General features: G+C 43.9%; 1 protein-coding gene across 1 annotated transcript in view; it reads left to right on the top strand.

The window, feature by feature from the left end:
- The first annotated feature begins 879 nt into the window (after window positions 1-879).
- Window positions 880-27,170, top strand: part of UBR3 (ubiquitin protein ligase E3 component n-recognin 3) — an 89,290-nt gene continuing 62,999 nt past the window's right edge. The window contains 12 exon segments of the mRNA XM_082210354.1: window positions 880-1,426; window positions 10,231-10,370; window positions 11,120-11,278; window positions 12,286-12,432; window positions 14,015-14,064; window positions 18,676-18,742; window positions 22,008-22,138; window positions 23,987-24,215; window positions 24,880-25,059; window positions 25,637-25,770; window positions 26,559-26,645; window positions 26,988-27,053. Coding sequence (XP_082066480.1) covers window positions 975-1,426; window positions 10,231-10,370; window positions 11,120-11,278; window positions 12,286-12,432; window positions 14,015-14,064; window positions 18,676-18,742; window positions 22,008-22,138; window positions 23,987-24,215; window positions 24,880-25,059; window positions 25,637-25,770; window positions 26,559-26,645; window positions 26,988-27,053 — 1,842 coding nt within the window. The 5' untranslated portion in view covers window positions 880-974.

The following is a 27,170-nucleotide window of genomic DNA, read 5'->3' as shown; positions in this document are numbered from 1 at the left end:
GATTTTACCCCAAAGTTGTTGAGCTTTCTTTAGAATTGAAGTTGTTGCCATGCCACAGGGGCCGGATTAGGCCCTCGAAACAGACTTTGGACATGCTTGTCTTAAAACCAGCGTTTCCTAAGCTTGGGTCTCCAGTTGTGTTTGAACTACAACTCCCATCTTCCCTAGTTAGCCGGACCAGTGGTCAGGAATGATGGGAATTGTAGTCCAAAAAAAACCAACCAGCTCTAGTAACCCAAGTTTGGGGAACAGTACTTGGCAGGTTGTTGCTTTTATTTTGATTTTACATTTTGTGGCTTTATATCTTGATTTTGTTCTGTCAACTGCCCTGACAGACACAACCCAGAGGAGCCAACTTGAATAGAATATTGTGGGGTGGGTCAGGTAAACCTCACCTCACATGACCGATCACCGGATGCGGTGCAAAATGTCCATTAACTTTGGCCTCAAATGTTTTATGGAAAGTGGGGTATCCCTCCGGCCCCTAGGAGTTGGCTCCTATGCCTCTAGCTGAAGAGTTGGGTCGGGCCTCCGTGACGCGCGTCTCGCTTCTTGAGTGGACACTTTGGCCGAAACGCGCCGCTTGGCTCGCCGCGTGTCGTGTGAACGCCGCGAGCGCTTTGCGTTTCACGCGTGTTAGCAGGCGCACCAACCCGCCCTGTACACACGTACATATATAAACACGCAGGTTCCTCGGAGGCTGCACACCGGAGGGGGCGGGTGTGTGTACAGTAACATCAGGGCGGGGAGGCGCCGCCAGGAGCCAGCCGTGGCAGAAGGAGGCGGCGGCTGCGGGTCGAGCCGAGGAGGCGGCCTGAGGCGGGCGGGCGGGCAGGGCGCCGGCTTTCCCGGCTATCGCGAGAGGCGGCGAAGGGAGGGGAAAGCGGAGCCGCGAGGGCCGCGAGCGAAGGAGCCCGGCGGCCGGAGCTGCGTCGCGGTTGCTGAGGGGGGAGAAGGCCGCCGCCGCCGCCGTCATGGCGGGCGCCGCCGGGGGCTCGAGCGCCCAGGAGAAGCGGGCCACGGCGTCGCGCCTCAAAGCGGCCCTCAGCCTGAGCGCGGACGAGAGCGAGGCCGCGGCGGGTGAGCTGCGGGCGCTGCTGGAGACGGTGCTGAGCCCGCCGAGCGGCGGCGGCGAGTCGGTGTCGGAGGCGCTGGCGTGGTGCCGCTGCCTGCTGGCGGGCGGCGAGCCGTGGGACAGCTTCGTGCAGGCGGTGCGGGCCTACGACCCGGCCACGCTGTGCGGCCTGGTGTGGACCGCCAACTTCGTGGCCTACCGGTGCCGGACGTGCGGCATCTCGCCCTGCATGAGCCTCTGCGCCGAGTGCTTCCACCAAGGCGAGCACGCCGGGCACGACTACAACATGTTCCGCAGCCAGGCCGGCGGAGCCTGCGACTGCGGCGACGGCAACGTCATGCGGGAGGCCGGGTGAGTGCGCCGGGTGGGGGGACCTGGGTGGCTGGGTTGGGGGGGGGTTGAGGGGAGACGCTTGTCTAGGGCTGAGGGTGGGGGGAAGGCCAAGGGAAGGCCTCCCGGGCGGGTGTCTGCGAGGGGGTGCCAATCCCCCACCCCTCCATCAAATACCCGAGGGGGCACCCCCGAAGTGGATGGGCACTGCCCTTCAAATGGTGCCTGTGCGCCACGTCATGCGATCGGTGATGTGAGGTGGGTCTTTACCTGGAAAAACACACACAGGCACAATATTTTATTCAAGTTGGCACCCCTGGCATCTGGGAGAAAAGCGAGAGACCCTCCCTCCCTTTCACGGTCAATCATGGTGAAAATAATAGTACCAGGGAGGACCAGTTGAGTGTGTGCAAAAACCTGACCTAATCCATCCTATTAAGTAACCCGGTGCAAGCATGTTTTTGCGCTCATGGGCTCTGTTTTGACTCCACAGACGGACAACAACAACAGAATTATTATTACAGTTACAGATAGGTAGCCGTGTTGGTCTGCCATACTCAAAATAAAAAAATTCCTTCCAGTAGCACCTTAAGACCAACTTAGTTGGTCTTTAAGGTGCTACTGGAAGGAATTTTTTTATTTTGAGAATTATTATTATTATTAGTAGTAGTATTATTAGCTATATGCCACTCATCACACTGGGTTGGCCCAAGCTCTCTGGACAGCTCCCGACAAAAAATAGTAAAAACCCGACACGACGTCAAACACTAAAAACTTCCCTGAAGAGGGCTGCCTTCAGGTGTCTTTTAAAAACCACATAGCTGTTTATCTGTTTGACATCTGCGGGGAGGGCGTTCCACAGGGCATATGTGCCGTGTAATCCTAGGAGTGTCTGCTCAGAAGCAAAGCCGCACTGAACTAAATGGGACTCGTGTACTCTGTAAAGTGCTGCACACATTGATTGAATAATAATAATAATAATAATAATAATAATAATAATAATTTTATTTATACCCTGCTCATTATTCTAGCACATATTAAAACATAATAAAACATCAGACATTAAAAGCTTCCCAATACCAGTAATAATGGATGCAGAATTGCAGCCTGTTTGTGGAATAAGTTTATGTGGTGAAGTGGGCTTTATGGAAACCTTGGTCCAGCAGAGGTTTTTTCATTGGGGCGAAGGTGGCCGTGCACCACCAACCGCAGTTTGGCCTTAGGCAGTCTCCCCCTGCCCTCCTTCAGCCTTGTATCATGTCCAGGAGGTGGCACTGATTGTTGGCTTCCTTCTCTGGAGCCTCCCCGTTATATAACTTGGTAGGATTGGGGCAAAACTAGAATTAATTTGTTCTGTGTGTCATTTGCTGTTGCTCCACCCACGGTTGACCTTTCTGCCTTCTGTCCTTAATGTGCACCGACTTCCACTGCTTGTGTTGCAATGTGAAAGGCTTTAAGATGTCACAGCACTCTTTATTTGTTTGCTACCTCTGTGCGGTTTGTCATGTGGCTTGAAATTCTCACTTCATCCAGAAGTATGCATTCCAAGGGGAGAAAATAACAATCATCAGGCGTATATTATGCAAATCTTGACCGGTGAATCTTGCTGGTATCTAATCTATGAATGATGGTCTTGTAAATGCATCCTTGATGCGTGTTACAAGTTAATGGTTTGCACATGCTTATGTGAAAACATTGAGAGTGAAACCAGTACTAAAGAGTAAAAAGTGGAGCATTGTAACAGTAAACATTTCTGTAGCACTTTCAGATGGTCTAAATGCGTAACATGATCCAGTTATCTGACAGAGAGGTGAGTTTCAAACCAGGGATTTTCTGAGTATTTGATGGTATGTGAAATGAGAGAAATGTATGTACAGTGGTACCTCGGGTTAACTACATAATTCGTTCTGGAGGTCCGTTCTTCAGCTGAAACTGTTCTTAACCTGAAGCACCACTTTAGCTAATGGGGCCTCCTGCTGCCGCCGCGCCGCCGGAGCACAATTTCTGTTGTCATCCTGAAGCAAAGTTCTTAACCTGAAGCACTATTTCTGGGTTAGTGGAATCTGTAACCTGAAGCGTATGTAACCCGAGGTACCACTGTATTGGAGAAGACAGATGGATGCATGCCCATGGAATGAACACACATGATCATACATTTCATCACGTTGATCAAGAATGCCAGCAAACCTATGATCTTGTGGTTTTACAGACACATGCCATCCATGTGGTTTTATGCACAAAAGCATGATAAGGAGTAACTAACCCAGAAATCAGTCTTCAGATTTTGCTCCAAACCATGCCATACGTACAATACTATTCTTCTACTGGTTGGTTGTGTTGGTCTGTATGTGCCTGGGTGGGTTTTATAGACCATGTAGGCACTGAGTGATGCTGCAAGGTTTGGTGTACAGTCTTACACCTAGGATTCCCCCCCCCCCTTGGCTGTTGTACAGTCTTCATGTTGCACAACCCAGTGCTTCTTACTCCTGTTCTTGTGTAGCATAAAGTAGAAATATTGTGTACATTAATGTACTTAAAAGGAGTGAAAAGATTGTAGAATTTGGGTCTCCAGTTGTGGGGGCAGGGGAAGATAGACACACAGGTAAGGATGCTGAAATAATTTGTGGGGAAGAGTGATGCTTAGAAGACTGTCAGCCTGTTCAAGTGTTACTCTGTCCCAGGATACAATTTGTGTGTGCTCCCCCTCTTTCCCCTCATTACAGGTAGAAGGTAACTGTGGAAAGGAGGTACTTCCAAGTTTGCTCCTGCAACACACCTGCTTTGGCTTGAGTGCCACTTACACATTTTGTGAAACCTCTAGGTGCTGTGGATGCTGCTGCAGTCTCCCTGCAATCTTGCTTGTGCATGCATGTAGCCCACATATACACAGAGCCCCCTTCCTCAGTTGATCCATTATCAGCCCCTTCCCTCTAATCTATATGATCAGTCTGATGACCAGGAATGAACAGTCTGCCTTCCGAGCAAAGTGCTGAGCTGGCACAGGAAGCGGGTGGCGCTGTGGTCTAAACCCCTGAGCCTCTTAGACCTGCCGATCAGAAGGTTGGCGGTTCGAATCTGCGCGACGGGGTGACCGCCTTTGCTCTGTCCCAGCTTCTGCCAACCTAGCAGTTCAAAAGCACACCAGTGCAGATAGATAAATAGGTACCACTGCGACGGGAAGGTAAACAGTATTTCTGTGTGCTCTGGTTTCCGTTATGGTGCCCTGTTGCGACAGAAGCGGTTTAGTCATGCTGGCCATATGACCCAGAAAGCTGTCTGTGGACAAATGCTGGCTCCCTCAGCCTGAAAAGTGAGATGAGCACCACAACCCCATAGTCGCCTTGACTGGACTTAACCGTCCAGGGTCCTTTACCCTTTACCTTTTTTCACTTTTCTGAGCTGGCCGGAGACATAGTGCTGTGTATCTCCTTAATGTTTTGTCTTATTGGCACCACTTCCAAAATGGGAGGAGTCTTATGGGGTAGGGTGGGGGGACAGAAAAAATTTGTGGGGGGCATGATTTGGCCTCTAGGCCAGGAGTCAACCACCCCATCCTACATTATTTAATTGTACAGTGGTACCCCGAGTTACAAATACATCAGGTTACAAACGCTTCAGGTTACAAACTCCGCTAACCTGGAAGAGTTACCTTGAGTTGAGAACTTTGCCCCAGAATGAGAACGGAAATCGTGTGCCAGCGGCGCAGCGGCAACAAGAGGCCCCATTAGCAAAAGTACATCTCTAGTTAAGAGCAGTTTCAGGTTAAGAATGGACCTCCAGAACGAATTAAGTTTGTAACTAGAGGTACTACTACTGGGATTCCCTGCAGTGTGGTGGTTCCTGGTAGAAGTCAAAGGGTATAATGTGCTAAGCGGCTTCTTGTTGTTTTTTGAAGCATTCGAGGGTGGGAGTACCTGCTGTTGCTGCAGTAATGGACAGATGTAAAGCTGTGAGGGTGTAATTTCAGCAGCGCAGTAGTGTTTTATTGGCAGGGCGAGACGATGAAGTGCTGCCAAATTATGGAAGAGTCACTAGCTGTCATATTGAACACATGTGATAGCTGGAGTCATCCTATCCCCGACTCTCATTTTAGTAAGGACTGAAGTGTGAACTCTGAAGGTATGCCAGTCTGTAAACAATTCCCAAGTGTCGTCTGATCACCATGATAGACACTGTCCATTGTTGGCAGTGCCAGCTGTGGAACTTGGCTGTTTTTATTTTTGTGTGCTAATGCTGTGTCATCACAGCAGGCAAGCCTATAATTAAAATGTAGCTGTGCCTTATAAATTCAATGGGGGGAAATAACATAATGCAGTTGTCATAGTTTCTAAAAAGATTGCTTCCTCATCTGTTTGACTGCTAAATTGCTATGAGAATCTGCCGTGTGTTGCTGGATTCTTCTTGTTGAAGTTTGCATCGTTGATCATCGATGCAATGTGAATGTGGGGACAATGAAGTTGGAATGCGGTTTTCAGATGTTCCAAATACTCTTTTGGATGACAAGTAACAGTGTGTTTTGACAAATCCAATATCGTCACATTTGAAGGAGATGTAGCAAAAGCCAATAAAGATGTTTCCTGGATTATATACTTGAAGTTGATGTGCAAATGAACTCAGTTAGGCCTAGTTCCCTGAAATAACAAATGGAATTGTAAGGTTGTTACATGTGGCCATAGGGAACCTAAATTCAGGTGGTCATTAGATGGCTTTCTCCTTGAATTGGACCGCTTGTTCAAATACTTTGGACTTCATGTCAATGAGAAACTCTCTTGGAAGCTACATCTGGGTGCCGTTAAATTATCAAGAGCCCAGGTCCATTGGCCAGCTCAGCAGATTTTTCTGTACAAAAGGAAACCAATGAATTAATGCTATTCTCAAGATCTTTATGGCTAAAGTTATAGCACAAATATAGAAATCTGGGAAGTTGGAGCAAAGTACAATATGGAAGTTCTGCAAAATCAATTTGCACTAGCAGCCAAGAAGCTGCATTCTAGTCATATCAAGAATTATAGCGTATTGTAAAGTTTTATCCCAGGGGTAGGCAACCTAAGGCCCAGGGGCAGGATGCGGCCCAATCACCTTCTCAATCCGGCCCATGGACAGTCTGGGAATCAGTGTGTTTTTACATGAGTAGAATGTGTGCTTTTATTTAAAATGCATCTCTGGGTTATTTGTGGGGCATAGGAATTCGTTCATTTCCCCCTCACCAAAATATTGTCCGGCCCACCACGTGGTCTGAGGGACGGTGGACCGGCTCATGGCTGAAAAAGGTTGCTGACCTCTGTTTTATCCAATGTTTTGTTACCCCTGGGGGATGGCATACATGGTTGTTCTGTAATTCCATAGCAAATCTTTCTTTTAATTCATGTGTTGTGTTGGAATTTTATATTTTGTAAAGGCCTTTGGCTTTGTACAATAAAGTTGACTGACTGAAAAATGAATTGGTAAATCTACCACTTCAAAGTAAAGCTGGGAGCTCACCTAACTGAATGCTATATATTACACACACACAGAGAAAACTGGCATATCAGAAAGAAGTCTAGTTTCTATGTTCAGGGAAACTTTTAAATTGAGAATTCAAACATGTGAACCCCACTTTCCAGAAAAAGGCTTACCACCTCCTCTGATACTTGTAATAACTAGTATTTAATTCCCAACAGTCTTGCATTAATTAATGTATCTTGTGAAAACAGTGAATGTGTTTATAACAGAAGAGTATGCTAATTGCTGTAGTAACTAATATCCAGTGAGACTTTGTGGTCGCTTTTATGTCTTGGCAAATCTGCTGATTCTTCCCACTGACTTGCTAGACGTCACTATTTAAGCTAAGGAGCTATCAAGTATAAAAGATAAAACCCCAGTCCCATTTGGGTAACTGAAGAGGTTGGAGGAAAGTGAGCTACTGCATTTTGTGTGTTGCTTCTTAGTTTACAGCTGAGATCTTTTGGACTGTTTCAAGTTCTGGAATAGGAATTTGCCTCTACAATTCTAGATTTTTCTCTTTCTCATTGTTCTCATTCATTCTTCACCTCTCCTTAATATTGTCTACCCTTCCCATGGTCTGTGTGAATATTCAGCAGACCAATCAAGACTGTATTAGTCAAGATCATCCTTTATCTGTTTTGTGTTTTACGTTTTTCATCAGAGCAAGCAGTTGCCCTCTCTTTCAGGTCAACAATAACAGCTATGTGAAAGATCAGGTTTCTTGGTACTTTTGCCACAGCAAAAATTTCTACCATGCAAATAAATAAAGTTCAAGTCATATCCTGCCTGGCACTACTTTTTTTTTTTTTTTTGCTGAAATCCCTGGTTGATTGTGTCCAGTGTAACGTCTCCTAAAACAACCTCCTTGGCTGCTGAGCCAATGAATGTTGGTCAGTAAAGCTATGATTCACAGTGCTGTGTACCCATACACAATCTCTTGTCAAACTAAACTTTCTAATATTTGCTTTGCCTGAATACATTTTGGCTTTGAAATCAAGATGGATTTAATTATTCATCTACCTCTTCCCCCTGACACTTTAGAGATTTTGGGGCTATAAATTAGAGCATAGAAGCTCAGAATCAGGTAGTTTATATTTGCAATGTGGCTTTTGTCCAATACCACCCCACCCCCGAAAACCCCAATCTAGTCAAATGCTAAAAGATGCTTTTTGGTAAATCCAGGCAATTATGAAACAGTTTTTTTAAATCACTGAGTGGTTTTCTGTTTTAAAATTTATCCAGTTGTACTTTAAAACAACAACAACCCCAGGCTTATGATTTATTAGTGAAACATTTTTATTGACATTATAATTTTACCTCTACACTTTTCTGTGACATTTTTTCTGTGACTAATTTTGTACGTGAGTCTTGAATACGCACTTCTGAAATAGCTGTTATGTTTTAATATAGTTGTAAAACAAATAAAAGAACTTCGTTTGTATTTATGTAGAGGATGCTCTTTAACTAAAGATCATTCCAAGATCATTAATATCTAAGGAAACTACTTTAGCTATGACAAGTAAAGTGAGATTTTGAATAAATTATAGAAGGGAAAGTCATATGAGAAATTAAAAAAAATCCACTGAGGATTTTGCTTTGACAGCAAGCCTTCAGGAACGTGTACTTGGCAGGGCAACAAAATAGAAGCCAAAGGTTATTTCAGTGGTTTATTCAAGTAAGTGGTGTTGGGCATACTTTGAGTGAAACTCTTCATGCATAGCTGAGAATGTGTTCTGTACCAGACCTTTAAGTGAAACATTCTTCAGTTATGTCTTAGGAGGAATTACATAGATTCTGTTCTCCCAAAAACTTTTTTGTAATTCGTGGAGTCTCTGTTTCCTCAAACATTTAATGTATCTGCAGCTTTTCTTTTATTGGTATTTTTTGCTGCTGCAAGGATAGTCCAGTGTTTTTGTGTGTGGTCAAGGCAAATCACATCTTACATAAGCTCTAAATTATCTGCAAATAGTTTGATTTCTCTCTGTGTTGGATTTGTGATTTGTCTTTTGTGTTGAAAGAGCTTCAGTTGACTTCCAGACCTGTATTTTCTCATTTGATATAAGCATTATGTAATAGACACTATAATCCTTCTTTCTCTTTCATTTCTCCTGAAATTGTAACTTTGCTTCTGTTGTAGCATTTAAAGTTGGGTGAGAAACTGTGCTTTCTGAATGTGTGCAAACAAAAGCATTCCAACTAGTACTGCAAGATCCAGTAGTTGTTTGTCTGGTAGTACAGATGGTTGTATGGCAAGTCCTATATCAGTGAGCTGTGAGAAATGCTATGATTAGAGTTTTTCTTTGCACTTTCTTCCCAGTTTCTCTACAGTTTATGGCAGGAATGGGGAATCTGTAGCCGACCATAAGTAGTTGTGGGAGTTGGGAGTCCAGTAATATCTGGAACAGGCATAGGCAAACTCAGCCCTCCAGATGTTTTGAGACTACAGTTCCCATCATCCCTGACCACTGATCCTGTTAGCTAGGGATGATGGGAGTTGTAGTCCCAAAACATCTGGAGGGTCGAGTTTGCCTATGCCTAATCTGGAAGGTCACAGGCTTCCCATCACTTGGATAGTTTTGCATTACTTGGTGGGTATAAAGAGTTCTCGTTTCTTCAGCTCAATAGAGCTGGTAAAGATTCAGAAAAGGACAACCAAAATGACCAGGGAGATAGAGCAACTTCCCTTTCCTGTGAGGAAAGGTGACAACAGTTGGCGTTTTTAAGTTTAGAGAAAAGGTGAGTAAAACTATGCTTGGTGTGAAGAAAGTGAATAGAGAAAGGTCTTTCACTTCTTACAGTGCAGAACTTGGGGAAATCCAACGAATCTGGATGTTGGAAGAGTCAGGGCAGACAAAAGAAAGTACCTTTTCACTCAGTTAAACTGTACAATTTGCTCCCACAAGGTAGTCACCAACATGGATGGCTTTAAAATAATATTGGACAGTTTCATGGAGGGCATGGTAATCAGTGGCAACTACGGTACTAACAGTGGCTGTGCTTCTGAATATCAGTTATTGGAACTTGCAAGGAAAGAAAGTGATGTTGCACTCATGTCCTGCCTTTTGGTTTTCTGTAAGAATCTGGGACCCATTATGCTTTTTTTATATTATTATCAGTGCTATTTTTCTAGAAAAAGGGGTGCTGGAAAACCTCCCTTATTCTCTCAGAATGGCAATGGTGCCCACCTGAGAGGTGCCTGAACTAGTTCCCCTTGAAAAAAGTCCTACTTAGCTTATGTTTACATACGCAGCCATAGCATGGGGGGTTTCAAAATTAGCAACTATCAGTTCTTTGTTATTAATTAGGTGGCTGAGTATAACTTTGTATAACTTTATTTGTAGGTTTTGCAAAAGGCATCGGATAAAATCAAGCTCAGAAGTTCCGTCTGTTCCAAAAGATCTGTTGATAATGTCAGAACTAGTTCTTCCACAATTCATCTTCTGTCTTATTCAGTACTTGCGGGAAGGCTATGATGAACCAGGTATGGATGCTATTAATATTTTTTGGAAAAGTTCACAAGGCAGATTCTCAGGGTTGTTAGTTTCATTTTTGTGACAGTCTGTTTTGTTCTGAAGGTAAGGATGATTTCAAACTGTTGGTGAATTGCAAGTGGGCTTTTAATAAAGTGTGATTGTCAGGATTGTGAAGTTGAATATGATCAGTGAAGCTGAGGTTAGTCTGCTCCCTGCCACCCACGTAAGCAACTCCTTATATTTTGCAAAATGGGAGGAAAGCTGAAATCCTAGAGAAAGTTGATGCAGAGTGTCCTGGGTTACACAGAAGAGAGTGGAGTGGGAGAGAATTATACTTTGAGTGGAGTAAGCCATGGTGTGAATGCTGAGATAGAGGTTAAGATAACTGAGAGCCATAATGATAGTTTGACAGTAAGGGAAGAATTTAGATACCTGATAATGTTAGAATTGAGGGAATGAAAGGCATCACTCTGTGGAAAGGAAACAAGAACTTCCAACATCCTGTCTTGAATATAAAAGGAAAAGAAAAGCCGGTTGCTTGGTTTAAAAAGTTTATTACTGTTTTTTCTTTATTGATCATAGAGATGTGAGTGGCTTATGTCTCAAACAAATATTGTAATCAGCAAGGGGTGTATAATCTAAAATTTTAAGTGTTGGGATGGGGTGATGTTGTAACAGAATAACAAGTAAGGAGCCACAAAGTAGCTAGAACGGTCTGCTCAATCTGCTACAAACTTCTTGCTTGTTTGTTTTTCAGTTCTTGATGTTCCATCAGAAAAAGACCTTCACAAAGTCCTTCAGATATTGGAATCCCACATTTCATTTCTGGAAGATCTGACAAAAATGGGAGGAGCGATGCGTTCAGTCCTTACTCAGGTTTTGACAAATCAGCAGTTCTATAAAGATCTTAGCTCTGGTGAGTTGGTGTGTTATTACGTCTTGAGGAGTTTTTTTGTATTAACCATGCATTCTGCACTTTAAAAAGTCACAAAATAGTGTGGGCACGGGAGAAGGGAGTGGCATTTATTATTGCCGGTGATGTCACAGTCTGTGCTTGGCAGGGGGTTGGACTCGATGGCCCTTGTGATCTATTCCAACTCTATGATTCTATGATTCTGTGACACACAACCACAATTCCACACTGGTCTTGTGGTAGTTGCAGATGTGCTGCCAACAAATTTTCCTTATGACAAAGCACATTGGAAACACTGCTCGAAGGAATGTATGTGAATCCCATGCATCAAATGAGTTATAGGACATTTATTGTGTTGCAAAGCCAAAAATGTATTTAATTCTGTGGGCTAAATTCTTTTTTAAAATCTGTAGCCAAACTTTCTAACCCATTTCGTGCTACAAAGCACATGTGAGCAACTCAAGGGCTTTGTGTTTCTCCTCGGTTGCTCATAGTGCAGCCTTCTAAGCCCCAGGAAACCCAGTTCACTTTCTGCATCTGATCAGCTGTCAGTTGGGCAGTGGTGGAAGGGTTGCTGTAACAGTGCTGCTAAGCAGTGGGGGGGGGGCAGCAGTTTTAGCTGCCTTGGGATGGCTGTGGAGTACAGGCTTTGATCTGCCTGCCCAGAGCTCTCAGTGCAGCTGAAATTGCAACCCCTGCACTGCCGACAGCAGCAAGAGGGCAGAATTTTTAGCTGCATCAGGATTACTGGGGGTGGCGTGCAGACTTTAATGGTTAAAGTTGCATCAGAGTTCCTGATGCAGCTGCAAAGGGGAAGATTAAACTGTTGTTGTGAGGTGGGGAGAATATGTGTGCAAGGGGGAGGAATGCCAGGCTCTGCCCTGCCCACTGGCATGCAGCCCCTGACCAGCTGCACACCACCACATCTGCAGACAGGTGGCCACCCCTGCAATAAGGCTTGGTAAGGCTGGTTCCTAGAGTGAACGTAAACCTTTTGAAATACATTCCAGGTGGTGCAGAAAATGCATGTGCGAAGAAAAGCCACGAGAAATATCTTGTAGCTCTGAAAGGTTCTGGACTCACATTTCCCGAAGACAAGGCTGCATGTGGAGGGCAGGAGCAAGCAGCTGGAGGCGCAAGCTCTTCAGTAGTTCAAGGTCTCTTTATTTATTTATTTACTAAAAAATCTTTGTTATTTGAAGAATCTTCTTAGACTTACAGCATTGCCACAGGTCTGCTTCTGAAAGAATTGACAGAATGCAGTCGAAACTACACAGTACCAGATACAGAGAGGAAAACAGAACCCCTTTTCAATTGCTACAGTGGGGGCATAGCAGTCAACCGTCCCTTATTTGGTGGGAAACTCCCTTATCCCAGTGCCATTTCCCGCTGCTATCCCTTATTGATGATGCCCCTTAAATTTCTCGGGTTTCATGCTCGCCTGGCTTGGGAGGGAAGCAGCGGCTCGGGGTCCTCCACAGCGAAAGAGAGCGGGTGCACAAGCTGCCGCGTTTCCGTCTCTCCCTTTTCCCCCTCGGGGCGCGTTGTGAGGAGATGGGTAGCGGCGGGCGGGCAGGCAGCCCCTCTCTTGCGAGACTTCCACCGCGCTGCCAGGGGAAGCCGGAGGCGGCAGCGGCGGCTGATGAGGTGGCCTGAGGGAGGAGGAAGAGGAGGGGATGGGGAGGGACGCAGAAGGGCGGCGCTTCAGCAGCCACCGCTGTTCAGCAACTGCCTCATGCCGGGCTCGTGGGCGGCGTGGGCGAGAGTCTCTCTCCCTCCGCCCCCCCTTGGGCAGGGAAGGGCCAATGGAACTCCTCGCGCCAGGACGATGGCAGCCCCAACGTGCTGCTTAGCATACCCTCCAACCAGTGCAGCATCTTAATGTAGTGATTTCCCCCTCTGCATCCCTTTCTTAACTCTATTTTTAGAAATCATTTGTCCATCCATAGTTCAAATTTTTACTACAAGTTTTCTGTCAATCCTACCAATGTATGTAACTCTTTACAATAGCTTTTCAGCTAAATTATAAACTTTCCCCATTCTTTATTAAAGAGGTCCTCTTCCTGGTTTCTAATTCTTCCTGTAAGCTTTGCCATCTCGACGTCGTTCATCAGTTTGTCTGCCACTCTTCTTTGGTTGGAGTTGTAGACCCTTAGGATCATCTAGTCCAACTCCCTGTAAAACACAGTCAGTCGCAGCCAAAGCAGCATGGCTCCATCACTACCCGATTTCTGTATAAGCTATGCCAAAATACCTTATTTTGGCTGCTGATCCCTTATTTTCGAGGCTGCTGATCCCTTATTTTCAAATCTGTAAGTTGACAGCTATGAGTGGGGGGAGTATCTCAGTTCTTGCAGAAGTAAATTGCAATGGAAGCTTTGGGTCCCTTTGATTCTATCCATTAGAAAATGTGTAAGTTTGAATGAGCGCTTAGTAATTGTGTGGCACAAGATCACATTTCATTATCAGCAGCAGCATTACCCCCAGCAACATGCATTTCTGCACTGTTCCAGGCATTGTCCCAAACCACACGTAGCACTTCCTAAAGTATTTACCGTTTTCCTCCTTGTATTTTATTTCCAGTATTGCTAGACCTAATGCAGCCCATGCTCGAAAGATAAATCCAAACTTACGTGGAGAGATAGAGGGTGGTATTATTTTAAAATGAAATTATCTGATGATTCTTTTGTCTAGCTGTGTGTGAAGTAGAAAAGATAATTTAATGTTTAATTTCTCAAGGTTTTGCAGGTGCTACACCAGCTTCAGGGCAAGGTGACTCTTCAGATGAGGTGAGATTTCTTCAGAAATAAAATAAAGTACAATAATATGTGAAATAAATTGAAATACCCTAATTTTTATCATGCTTGCCTTTGCTAACATGTACTGTAGACTGGTGGTGTCAGCCCTATAAGCCATTAAGCAGAAAACACAGCTCTTTGTATTTATGTAGGGCCAGTCCCTCTCTGCTTTCTCCCCTAGGAGGCTTGTTGTTAATACTGCTTTCGCTGAACTAATTTTAGCAACACTGGGGATCGCAGTGTATATAGCAACTTCTGGAAATAACGCTAACTCATTACTATGTCAGATTCACATGCTGGGGCAGGTTTTAACTAGTGTTAAGGCAGTGAAGGTTGTGTTTCAACTGCATCTTTCTAGTGCTCTTGTGTTGACAACAACGGCTTGTTCTTAACCAGGTTCCTTTTCTTAGAATTTGTAGGATAGGAATACTTATTTCTAACAGGGCACTGTTAAGCATGTTTATTCAGAAGTAAGCCCTGCTGAGGTTGATGGGGTTTATTTCCTAGAAAGCATGCTTAGGATTTAACTGGGAGTAAGTCCTGTTGGAACACTGAGTAGGCGTGCATGGTATTGTTCTGCACGTTAACTATGCTAGGCAAATAACTAACGACATATGTGTGTTTATATATACACATTTTAAAAACAGAAATAATAAAGTACCTATGAGTTGCAGATGCTTCCCAAGACCTCTTGTAAACTTGACGTAGGACTCTGTAAAGTTGCTAGATTAGATGCTGAATAAGCATCTTCCTGAGACCCCTTTACCTTGTAAAGAAGAGGAGAAAAGTGGGGAAATGGGGAAAGAGCCTCCTGTTTCAGTAGTTCCGTCTCTGGTTCTAATCTAGAACTGTGTTCTTGGCTACTGGACAGGAAAGATTTTGTTGAAGCTCTTCCCACATCTGCATGCAACCAGGAGTCATATGCTGCAACTGCGTGCATCCTCTAGTTTTTCGTACACTTAGATGCTGAAGTCCTACTTTTTCTAACATGTAAATGACGGGGATCTCCCATGGCAAATAATAGTCCACCTTAAAAATAAAAGGTTCTTAACAGTAGCCTGACTCAACAGGATACAGTGGTACCTCTGGATACGAACGGGATCCGTTCCAGAGCCCCGTTCGCATCCTGAAGTAAATGCAACCCGTGTCTGTGCGGGTCGCGATTCGCCGCTTCCACGCATGCACGTGGCGTCATTTTTACTGCATGTGCGAGTGGCGAAACCCGGAGGTAACACATCCCATTACTTCCATGTCGTCGCAGAGCGCAACCCGAAAGCGCTCAATCTGAAGCAACTTCAACCCAAGGTATGACTGTATAACTGGTGAACCTTTCATTGATACTGATATCAGTGCTAGGAAAAGAAAGCTTTATGAACTCAATTTCTGCATAACAGGCTACAGTAAAAGTTGCCAGAATAAAATGCAAAAAAAGGAAAAGAAAAGTACCGTATTTTTTGCACCATAACACTCACTTTTTTCCTCCTAAAAAGTAAGGGGAAATGTCTGTGCGTGTTATGGAGGGAATGCCTACAGGTGGCATGCCTACGGATTTTCCTTCTCTAAAAACTATGTGCGTGTTATGGTCGGGTGCGTGTTATAGAGCGAAAAATACGGTATTTTTGTTTGAAAACCTTAGTTCAAAACTTTTTGCAGTATTTTCGATTTTTTTTTCACCTTCAGGAACAAAATGAACATATTGATGGCTGCTTCAGAGTCATTTTCAGATGTAATTGCAAAATGAACATGTTGCATGTTTATAACATTTGCAAATGATTTCTGGTTAATGCTGAACTGTAATTAAACAGATTTGGAGGAGGGAAATAATTGGTTTATATCCAGAACAATTTATTAGAAGTTTGTTGTTGTTTGTGCAGCAGAGTCTGCTATGCTTTTAGCAGTGCTATTTTAAGCTAATATGTTTCAAAGTGCTGCTGTACTTTCACAGTTTTTAAAAACAAAGCTATTTTTAAGAAATGGAAGTGTAACCGAAGATGAACTTAAATCCCTGAATTAATGAGGCCCAGCTGAAAATGAAACTTAAGACACTTCATATTCGCACAGTTTATTGTGAGGGATGGAATATGTAAGGTTAGGATTTAGACAGGAATCTGGTGCAATGATCTTTATAGGGGAAAGTGGGAATAGGAGGGTAGCACACCCTGACTTACTGCTTGTGGTGTTAGGAAGGATCATTTCAATAACAGATGCAAATATGGGAATTTTCAAATAAAGAAACTTCAATAATTAAATGGTACAGGAAACAAATCTAAGTGCTTTATACAGTCATACCTTGGGTAACAGACGCTTCAGGTTGCACATTTTCGGGTTGCGCACTGTGCCATACCCGGAAGTACTGGAACGGGTTACTGCCGTGTTTCAGCGCATGCGCAGAAGCGCCGAATCACAACATGCACATGCGCAGACACGGCACTGCAGGTTGCGAACGTGCCTCCCGCACGGATCACGTTCACAACCTGAGCGTCCACTGTACTTGCTGGTGGCTGGATTATTTAATTTTGCCTTTCTAGTATTTAAGTGGATGCAGATCACTAAAGAGTTTATTAACCTGTGTGTGTGTGTGCATATCCAATAATGTCTGCTAGCAAAAAGTGCTTGTGCAAGGCAAGAGTACCCAATTTTTGTTAATCACAGCTTATTAACCCATTTCTGCGTGCCCGTGTTGAACCAAGTGGTGGTTTGTACACAGAGCTGCTCCTACAGCTTAGGAGACCCTCCTGATATGAGATATGGCAGAGGGCAGTAGTGGATAGCGAGGATTAGCAAAAGTTATGTACCCTTCCTTACATTATCAGAAATGGTTTCCATTAGTGCAGAACCACAACTAGATACAATCCTGTGTGTATATCTCTCTCTGAAGTAGATGTAAAATGCATATTATGGGCAAGCTTATTAAAACAAAGAGCACTTGCCTACGAGAGAGCAGAGTCAAGGTCTCAAATAACACACTTGTAATCTTATCCAGAAAACTGTGAGTTAGCACTGACACGTCTCGTTCAAGGCTTCTACATGTAAATAATCTAAAACAAGGACATCTGGTGAGATACTAGTAAATTCTTCAGTTGCTTGTGTTTTATCAGAGTTTCCATTTTCAGCTCTGCAAATACTAAGCGGATCTAGTTGCATCTATCTGCAAGCGAGTAAATGTACTCTGTTGCTTCTTCTTTCCTTAAAACACTGATGTATTTCAACTGTTTTTGCCTCCGTATACTTCTGTGTTGCCACATATTGGTGAGCAGGTACTGCATATGAAGACAGACTTCCCACGAGAGGCCAAAAAAATCTATGTGAGAGGTCTTTCTTTCCCATTCCTCCCATTTGCACAGTTCACAATTCTTGCAGTCTTAAGTGACTACAGTATTCTGAGTTGGCTCTGGGGACATAAAAGCTGCGTCCCCCCCAATCCCTGTATGAGGAGGAGCTGGATTTGAGACATCTTCTAGTGATAATAGTCAAGACTGTGAGAACAAGCAAGGGATGCATAGTTACCGTATTTTTCGCTCTATTAGACGCACCGGACGATTGGACTCACCTAGTTTTTAGGGGAGGAAAACAAGAAATAAGAAAGGTACGCAAAGCATCCTGAGCTAAGAGGGAGCGCAAAAGATCCCTCTTGCCCTCCTGGCTTTCTGCGAAAGCAAGCCTACTGGCTTTCCTCCCACAAGAGCCATGCGCTCTTTAAAGGGAGCGCGGCTCTTGGGGGCTTTTCTGGGCAGCCCTTCTCCCTCCTCTGGAAAAGCCGCACACACACTCCATGTGGCTCTTTAAAGGGAGCGCTGACAGAGCCTCCCGCCTGCATTCGCTGCATAAGACGCACACACATTTCCCCTTACTTTTTAGGATGGGAAAAGTGCGTCTTATAGAGCGAAAAATACGGTATATATGGTTGCCATCTAGGGAGGATAGATTACTAGGAAAGACTTACCACTCAGATGCCACCCAAATAGCTTTCTGTTATCCAAGCTTTCAACATACTGGTGCCAAGTATGTTCATTTTATTCATTGTGCTGCTGAATAAAATTAATTATTAGAAAATACTAATAGTATTTAAGCATTCAAATGTTTTATGATTGCTTTCTACTTAGGCTGTGCACACGTTTCTAAATGTGCATGTTTCTAAGCAAGTGCCATTGAAACTAACAGTATTTGCATCCAAGTAAATATATTTAGGGTTGGGGCAACTGACATGTAATACCTTTAACTCCAGAACTTGAATAAAACCATTAAATCAATTGGAAGATGTGCCATTCTTTGTTTTGGTTCTAAAGCCACAAGTTGAAGTCAATTCATAGAGAATCAAATAACAACAATAACAAATCCCCATAGTTCAGATTATGCATTTGTAAACATAATTAGAAGCAGCGGAAGGAATGTTTAAGGAAGATTATGAAGACCAATCCAATGAAGAATATGTTATTAAGAGTTTGAGTTCCTTACAGTATTATTGGAATGAGTTGCTGCAATAATTAAACCGTTCCTTTGTTTCATTCTTTTTTCTTTGAAAAGCATATTCATAGCAATATATAGTCTTTGACAGTAAGACATTTTATATTGATCCACTCTCAAACTCTTTCCATATCTCAGGAGGACCAAGATGGTAGCCAAGACGTGGGGAAACGCAAGAGGGTAAAACTAAGCAGCAGCACCAAAGGTACATGGCAGATAGTTTGTCAGCTACTTTTGTGTTTTTGTATCTTGAGGTCACCAAGCCTGATCAGTTTTTGATCAGTCTTGGCTGAAGAATGCAGTATGAGAAAAGACTGAGAAATATGCCGGCATGACATACTTTCACCAGAATTCACTGCTGCCACCAGTGTTTTGTATTGGTTGCATATGTTTCCTGTAAGCGGCCAGTAAGTTTGCAAAATGCCCCTTGATCGAACGATGAAGAGAGTTCTTAGAGTTGCATCATACGGGGTTTTTGTTTCTTCTCCACACACACCCCACCGCCACATCCCCCCATAATCTTCTTTGGTAGGTCCCCCAACTCTCTGGAGCTGATTTTGAGGGTTCCTTGGGGGTTGGAGAGGACAAGAGCAGAAGAGGAAATTCTGGTGTATGCATGGAAACCTGATGTAGCAGCAGAGCTGCAGTGTTTGATACAACCCTTAAAATGTAATTTTGTGTGTGTATGTATATGTATATGTGTGTGTGTATGTATTACACAATATTTTCTTTGGGACAAGGAAGTCCATGGCTCAGCTTTCTACGAGCTAAGTACAGTGGTACCTCTGGTTACGTACTTACCGTATTTTTTGCACCATAACACTCCCTTTTTTCCTCCTAGAAAGTAAGGGGAAATGTCTGTGCGTGTTAGGGAGGGAATGACTATGGGTGGCATGCCTACGGATTTTCCTCCTCTAAAAACTATGTGCGTGTTATGGTCGGGTGCGTGTTATAGAGCGAAAAATACGCTAATTCATTCCGGAGGTCTGTTTTTAACCTGAAACTGTTCTTAACCTGAAGCACCACTTTAGCTAATGGGGCCTCCCGCTGCCACTGTGCTACCACTGCATGATTTCTGTTCTTATCCTGAAGCAAGGTTCTTAACCCGAGGTACTATTTCTGGGTTAGTGGAGTCTGTAACCTGAATCGTATGTAACCCGAGATACCACTGTACAGGCATTTGATCTGGAGGTATTTGTGACTCACCACCTCTGTTTTAGGCAGAGGTTGCTGAACCAGAGGGTCTACATGGAAAAGTCTTTTTCTATTATATTTTTCCTTATCCATTCCCCGTAACTTTTTCACCTTGTAATTTCTTCTCATGATTCTCCTTTCATACTCAACTTGTACCTTATTTCTGTACCTTATTTCAACCCCCCCCCAATCATTTTCTTTCATCCCTCCTCTCTGCTCCTTTCCCCCTCACTTCTTCCTCCTTTAGCAGCTTTACTCTCTAGCGCCTTCCTTTCTATTCTCAGGTTATTTTATCACTAATAATTATAATTATAATATCTCACTTTCTAATTCTCTTCAGCAACACCCCTGGAGGCCTCCCTTCCCTTCCTCCACTCTCCTGACCACTTTCACTTTCACTCAGCAAGCATAGAGCTCCAGGCATTGGTCCAACTAGAAAGCTTTGGCACGGGCTAGGGGGCAGGACAGTGGGACGCGGGTGGCGCTGTGGGTAAAACCTCAGCGCCTAGGACTTGCCGATCGCATGGTCGGCAGTTCGAATCCCCGTGGAGGGGTGCGCTCCCGTCGTTCGGTCCCAGCGCCTGCCAACCTAGCAGTTCGAAAGCACCCCCGGGTGCAAGTAGATAAATCGGGACCACTTACCAGTGGGAAGGTAAACGGCGTTCCGTGTGCTGCACTGGCTCGCCAGATGCAGCTTGTCACGCTTGCCACGTGACCCGGAAGTGTCTGCGGACAGCGCTGGCTCCCGGCCTATAGAGTGAGATGAGCGCACAACCCTAGAGTCTGGCAAGACTGGCCCGTATGGGCAGGGGTACCTTTACCTTACCTAGGGGGCAGGACAAGGGACGCGGGTGGCACTGTGGGTTAAACCACAGAGCCTAGGACTTGCCGATCAGAAGGTTGGCGGTTCAAATCCCCGTGACGGGGTGAGCTCCCGTTGCTTGGTCCCTGCTCCTGCCAACCTAGCAGCTTGAAAGCACGTCAAAGTGCAAGTAGATAAATAGGTACCGCTCCGACGGGAAGTTAAACGGTGTTTCCGTGCACTGCTCTGGTTCGCCAGAAGCAGCTTAGTCATGCTGGCCACATGACCCGGAAGCTGTACGCCGGCTCCCTCGGCCAATAAAGCGAGATGAGCGCTGCAACCCCAGAGTTGGTCACGGCTGGACCTAATGGTCAGGGGTCCCCTTTACTTTTTACCTTTTGGGGGCAGGACAGGCAAGCGACTAGGCATTGGGCACACTGAGGCCCCTCTGAAATTGCCCCGGGGTGCATTGACGGGTCCCTGCTTTTTGAGAAACCTCGGTGCAAATTGTTATGAGCGGCTGACCCCTTCAGAATTGCACTGAATGGTGTGACAAGACATGAAAGATGACTGTCCAAAAAAAAGAAAGAAAAGATTGTAACCTAGCTGCCAGATGGCATGCAATTAGTATAATTTGCACATCGTTTTCATGGATATGGTTCGTGTCAAACTGCATTTGATGGATGTGTTGTGCCGGTTCTCAGTATTATTATGCTCACTTTGTTATCCTTAAAGACAACCCTCCACAAGCCATTCAGCCATCAGTAGTTAGGAAAAACAATTAATTTAGATATGTCTTGGTTTTCTCTCTATTACTTTACAGTACTCAGAAATGCACCTTTTTACAGTACTTTTTAAAAACAGTAGGCTATTTTGTGTGAAAAGGGTATATAGTGTGTGTTTTGATTTTTAATGCTTGCTGGATCTACTTTAGGACAAGATTGTGGGTTTGGAGGGCCTTGACTTCGGTAGAATAATAGGAACAGAATAAAGCTGAAATTCTAACCAGTGCCCATATGTACCAGATCTGTAGGTTGCAGATCATTGCTTGTATCCTCCTGTATCTGTAACCTTTAATTATTCACTATGAATGATCAGCAAGCTGTTGTGTACACTTTTCTTCCTGTCCTCCATTTTCTGCAACTATGGTACCTAATTCTTAAGCAGCCTTTTAAGCTTTGAGCAGATGAGATGAAAAACACCGGCCTGTTTATATGATGGGGTTTGTAGTTGCTGTGTGTGATTTGAATTGTATGGAAGATTTGTACTGAAGTCTTCTTTGCAAAAAAACAACAACAACAACGCTCTGAAAATAAAGTTCCCTGGGCCAGCCAGATGTACTGATTTGCCCAATCTAGTTTTTCTCTTAGTAATAAACTCCAGACTTTTTCTTTTTTGTTAGTAGAAAAATATTAAAGAGTTAACAATACTTCTTAACAACCTCCTTCCAATTTTATTACTTGTTTTTGTACAGATCAATCCATTATGGATGTTTTGAAGCATAAATGTTTTCTAGAAGAATTATTATTTTGGACAATAAAATATGAATTTCCCCAGAAGATGGTAACTTTCTTACTCAACATGCTTCCAGATCAGGATTATAAGGTATTTGTGTGTTTCCTCTTTCCTTTCCTGTCAGAACACTTCCCCGCTTCAGTTTGCATACAGTTCCCCATTGCAGTTTGCATTGGGCACGGGGTAGGTATTGCAGAACATCTTCGAAAGCAGCATTTATTTATTTTTACTGTAGCATAAGGTTGCTGGTTGAAAATAGCGCAAAAGAACATAAATAGCTCAGACTAAGTTAGAAGGAACAAATTTAAAAACCTGTAAAAATGCCTGTTTCTTTTATGAGCCATAATTGGAAGGAGTGCTGTCTCTGTAGCTGGTGCTTCCTCACGGTTGGCATGCAATAGCTTGCAGTTACTGTTCTTTGAGTTGCAGAGCTAGGATGTGGAAACTAGCTGCCCCTTTAGTTTTCTGAAACACAGTGCAAAATTTCAACCGTTAATGGAGCCTACAAGAAAAGGTTAAGATTTGTACACATTTGATGGTTTCTTAGCACTTGAGTGCTTTGGATAGCTCCAACTTATTGTTAAGGGCTTACCATATATGATAACAGGTGCCAGTTCAGACTGCTTAATAAGCTGCATTACGAACAAGGCTCATTCCCCTTTCACATAGCAGATTCTCTTTCTTTGCCGGATTGACTCTTCTGTTAACTCTAGGTTTTCCATTTCATCTGAATCAGCAAACTATGGCTAACCGCTTCAGGATATGAAGCCACAATTCAATTCACAATTCCTAGCTTGTTCCAGATACATTAACCATTGTTTCCTGGTTGGGTTGTAACAGGAAACTATACTTAGCTGAAGACTTCCTGGCTTGTTTCCTTGTGCAAAGTAATAATAATAATTTTATTATTTATATCCCACCCATCTGGCTGGGTTTCCTCAGCCACTCTGGGAAGCTTAAAACACATTAAAAATTGTAAAACATTAGACATAAAAACTTCCCAATACAGGGTTGCCTTCAGATGTTTTTCTAAAAGTCAGATAGTTGTTTATTTCCTTGACATCTGATGGGAGAACGTTCCACCAGGTGGGTGCCACCACCAAGAAGGCTGTCTGCCTCGTTCCCTGTAGCTTCACTTCTCGCAATGAGGGAACCGCCAGAAGGCCCTTGGAGCTGGACCTCAGTGTCCAGGCTGAACGATGGGGGTGGAGACACTCCTTCAGGTATACTGGGCTGAGGCTGTTTAGGGTTTTAAAGGTCAGCACCAACACTTTGAATTGTGCCTGGAAACGTACTGGGAGCCAATGTAGGTCTTTCAGGACCGGTGTTATATGGTCTCGGCAGCCACTCCCAGTCACCAGTCTAGCTGCCGCATTCTGGATTAGTTGTAGTTTCCGGGTCGTCTTCAGAGGTGTCCTCACGTAGAGTGCCTTGCAGTAGTCCAAGCAGGAGATAACTAGAGCATGCACCACTCTGGCGAGACAGTCCGCGGGCAGGTAGGGTCTCAGCCTGCGTACCAGATGGAGCTGGTAGATAGCTACCCTGGACACAGAATTGAAGTGAAATGACTGTGTTCAGGGGCAGAAGGTTTGTTCATATTCCACCTGGTTACATTGAGATGTAATTTTACCAACATGCCCATTGTGTCCTCTAGATGATACTTACCTGGACATTTGGTCCTCATTAACAGATTTTTAAAAAGCATTCATGTTAGCAGAAGTATAGTCTGATACAATGCAGAGTGAGGCACACATAAAGTACATTGAAATAATTGGATTGGGCCACATGTACTTGGAAAGTAATTGCATTGCATGGCATCCTAGTCTTGGTTTTGTGCAACAACTGGTTTAATATACTTTCAGTAACACTTCTTATTGAGACTTGTTCGGGGGTTGGGAATGCAAATGGTAATGCTAACCTTTATTTTATACCCTGCAGATTGCTTTTACTAAAACCTTTGTGCAGCACTATGCTTTTATTATGAAAACCCTGAAGAAAAGCCATGAATCGGATACCATGTCTAACAGAATAGTACATATTAGTGTCCAATTGTTCAGCAATGAGGAGCTGGCACGCCAAGTGACAGAGGAATGCCAGCTGCTTGATATTATGGTTACTGTCCTACTGTACATGATGGAGAGTTGCCTTATTAAAAGTGAGCTGCAAGGTGAGTCAAATTCAGAATTTGCTTTAAGAGCACTAGAGAGGCACACACAGAATATTCTCAGCCTGTATTTAGGCTTCTTTCTGTAAGGGGGATGCAATCTGTTGGACTCTATGCTAGCAGTTGACAGGGCTAGAGTCCAAGGTGGGCCACCCTTTCGTCTCTCTTACCCTGTTCCCTTCTTTCCCGCTTGTTTCTCCATCCTCTGCACTCCCATGAAATTAGACCCAAGTACCACAGTTTACCCACCTGTGGGCTATAGTGGAGGAGGGTCTGTTTTAAGCTTTCCAGCTGAAAGAGTGAAAAATGGCTAAAATAGAAGGAAAACAGCCCCATCATCCTTCCCCTTCCATTCCTCTACCAGAACATCCAGACAGAGAGACTGCTTTGTGTAAAAGAGAGAAAATGTTGGAGATGATCATTACTGCTGCAGTCTTAGACATAAAGACCAGATTCAGAGTTCACTGCATCCGGGAAGTCGGCATGAAACTTAACTAGCATGCAGACACCTTGTGAGGTTTGGGAGAAACAAGGAATGTGGTTGTAAAGTGAATGAGGAAGTACTGATACAGATAGAAGCTCTGTTTTGCACGCTCCATCAGTGAGTATGTTTAACATTGGCAGTCATAACATTTATGTCTTCAAAACCACTTTACTTGCCTTTTAGATGAGGAAAACAGTTTGCATGTAGTAGTGAACTGTGGGGAAGCTCTACTCAAGAACAACACCTACTGGCCACTTGTCAGCGACTTTATAAATATCCTTTCACACCAGAGCGTGGCTAAGAAATTTTTGGAAGACCACAGGCTATTAGTAACATGGATGAACTTTGTATCATTTTTCCAAGGTATGCGTCACTTTTGCTAATTATGTGCCCTAGTATTGACTGTCCAACTATATATACCTATATATACCTAGATAGGGTTTAGGGGATGCAGGTGGCGATGTGGTCTAAACCACTGAGCCTCTTGGGCTTGCCGATCAGAAGGTTGGTGGTTCGAATCCCCGCGATGGGGTGAGTTCCCGTTGCTCTGTCCCAGCTCCTGTCTACCTAGCAGTTCGAAAGCACACCAGTGCAAGTAGATAAACAGGTACCGCTGTGGCGGGAAAGTAAACGGTGTTTCCGTACGCTCTGGCACTTGTTACGGTGTCCCATTGCACCAGAAGCTGTTTAGTCATGCAGACCACATGGCCCAGAAAGCTGTCTGTGGACAAATGCCGGCTCCCTTGGCCTGAAAGCAAGATGAGTGCCACAACCCCAGCCTTTGACTGGACTTAACCATCCAGGGGTCCTTTACTTTTTACCTTAGATAGGGGTTTGATGACTAACTTTCATTTTCTGGGTGTTTGAATTGTATACGGTGCGAAAAAGATCGCGTACTGGTTAGCTGCAACTTTGTGCAACCTTGTCTTGATCTTTTAAGGAATGAATTTAAACAAGAGAGAACTTAATGAGCATGTTGAGTTTGAATCTCAGACCTACTATGCTGCTTTTGCCGCTGAGCTTGAGGCCTGTGCCCAGCCAATGTGGGGGCTACTATCACACTGCAAAATCAGGGTAAGCTGAGCATTACCTCCCCCTTTGCTTCTCTAGTGATTAAATATTTTAAATGTGAAATATGCAGTTTTAGAAAGTTTGTACACTCTCCTTGTGTTAAGTTGGTACACACACCCCAGTGCCTGTTGTGTACCTTGCAGTTAATATGATAGCATTGTGCTCTTAGCTTAACACCCTTAAATTTTTATTTAATCAACTATATTTGTCAAGGTGAGCAGTAAAACTCCTTTTGAAGGTATGCTCGTTAATCTGTTGTCCTGTTAACTGAAAATGTGTTCAGGTGCTTTATTAGTTATGATGTGCAAATAATAAATAGAATGCTTTCATGTTTTTGATGGAAGTCCTTCAAAAATGTGCCTTTTTATCAAACAGAGAAATGCAGGTCCAGTGACTCCAGTTTGAAAGTACATTTATTCTCTCAGCCCCCACTGCCAAGAGCACAGAATGAGTTAACATTCCTGAAGAATTGTTGTCAGAGACCATGGTTTCGTTTTGGTTTCTGTTTCTTTTACTTTGATCGCACAGTATTGTATAATTGTTATCAGTAGGTTGAAACATCCCCCTCCCCCAGATATCAGATTGCCGATCATATCCATAAATAAATATTGGTTCTCGACCCTGAGGGTGTACATGAGGTGAGACTAGAAACAGGACTCAGGTTCCAAATCATACGTTGGGAGAGGAGAGGAAAGGGAAGGGATGCTTGCGCCCTCTAGCAAATTTTGCTGTGTCGTTTAACTTCAGAGAGTTCATTTTTCCATTTGTGCAACCTTTGTATCCCGCTTCAGGAGACGCAGGAATACACACGAAACGTTGTTAGATACTGCCTAGAAGCACTCCAGGATTGGTTTGATGCTATCAACTTTGTGGATGAGGTTTGTGTGTCTAATGTATTTGACTTTGCATTACGGAGTAGGGTCTTCTTTTAAAATTTAGAAGCATCTTCCCTTCAAATCTATATTGCACGCACCTCCATTCCACCCTCTCTTATTGCAAGAGATTTCCCTGAGCCAAGCTACCCGGTGGAGGGTTGCTTTTGTGTCTGCAGCAATAAAAGAGCGCAGCGTCACAATTTCTGGAGTAAAAGCAGAAGTGTATGTGCGCGTGTCGAAGTTTTGGGTTTTACCAGACGAGAGGAAATAATGAGTGATTTAATAGTGTGCAAAATGGAATTGTTTATTCCTTTGAATTGTAAGCGACCTTTGTTTCCATTGCAGCCTACGCCTAATCAGGTCACTTTTCATCTGCCTCTGCATCGTTACTATGCCATGTTTCTAAGTAAGGTAAGTGAATGGTTTTTTGCAGAATAGGTTTTTTTGGGGGGAGGAGAGGCATTATTTAGGTCAGGGGTCTGCAACCTTTAAGACAAAAAGAGCCACTTGGACCCGTTTCCGAAGAAA

The sequence above is a fragment of the Podarcis vaucheri genome (assembly GCF_965113315.1).
Source record: "Podarcis vaucheri genome assembly, chromosome: 1".
NCBI lineage: Eukaryota > Metazoa > Chordata > Lepidosauria > Squamata > Lacertidae > Podarcis > Podarcis vaucheri.
The sequence above is the reverse complement of the archived record's forward strand: the minus strand, read 5'-3'. Positions and strand labels throughout refer to the sequence as shown.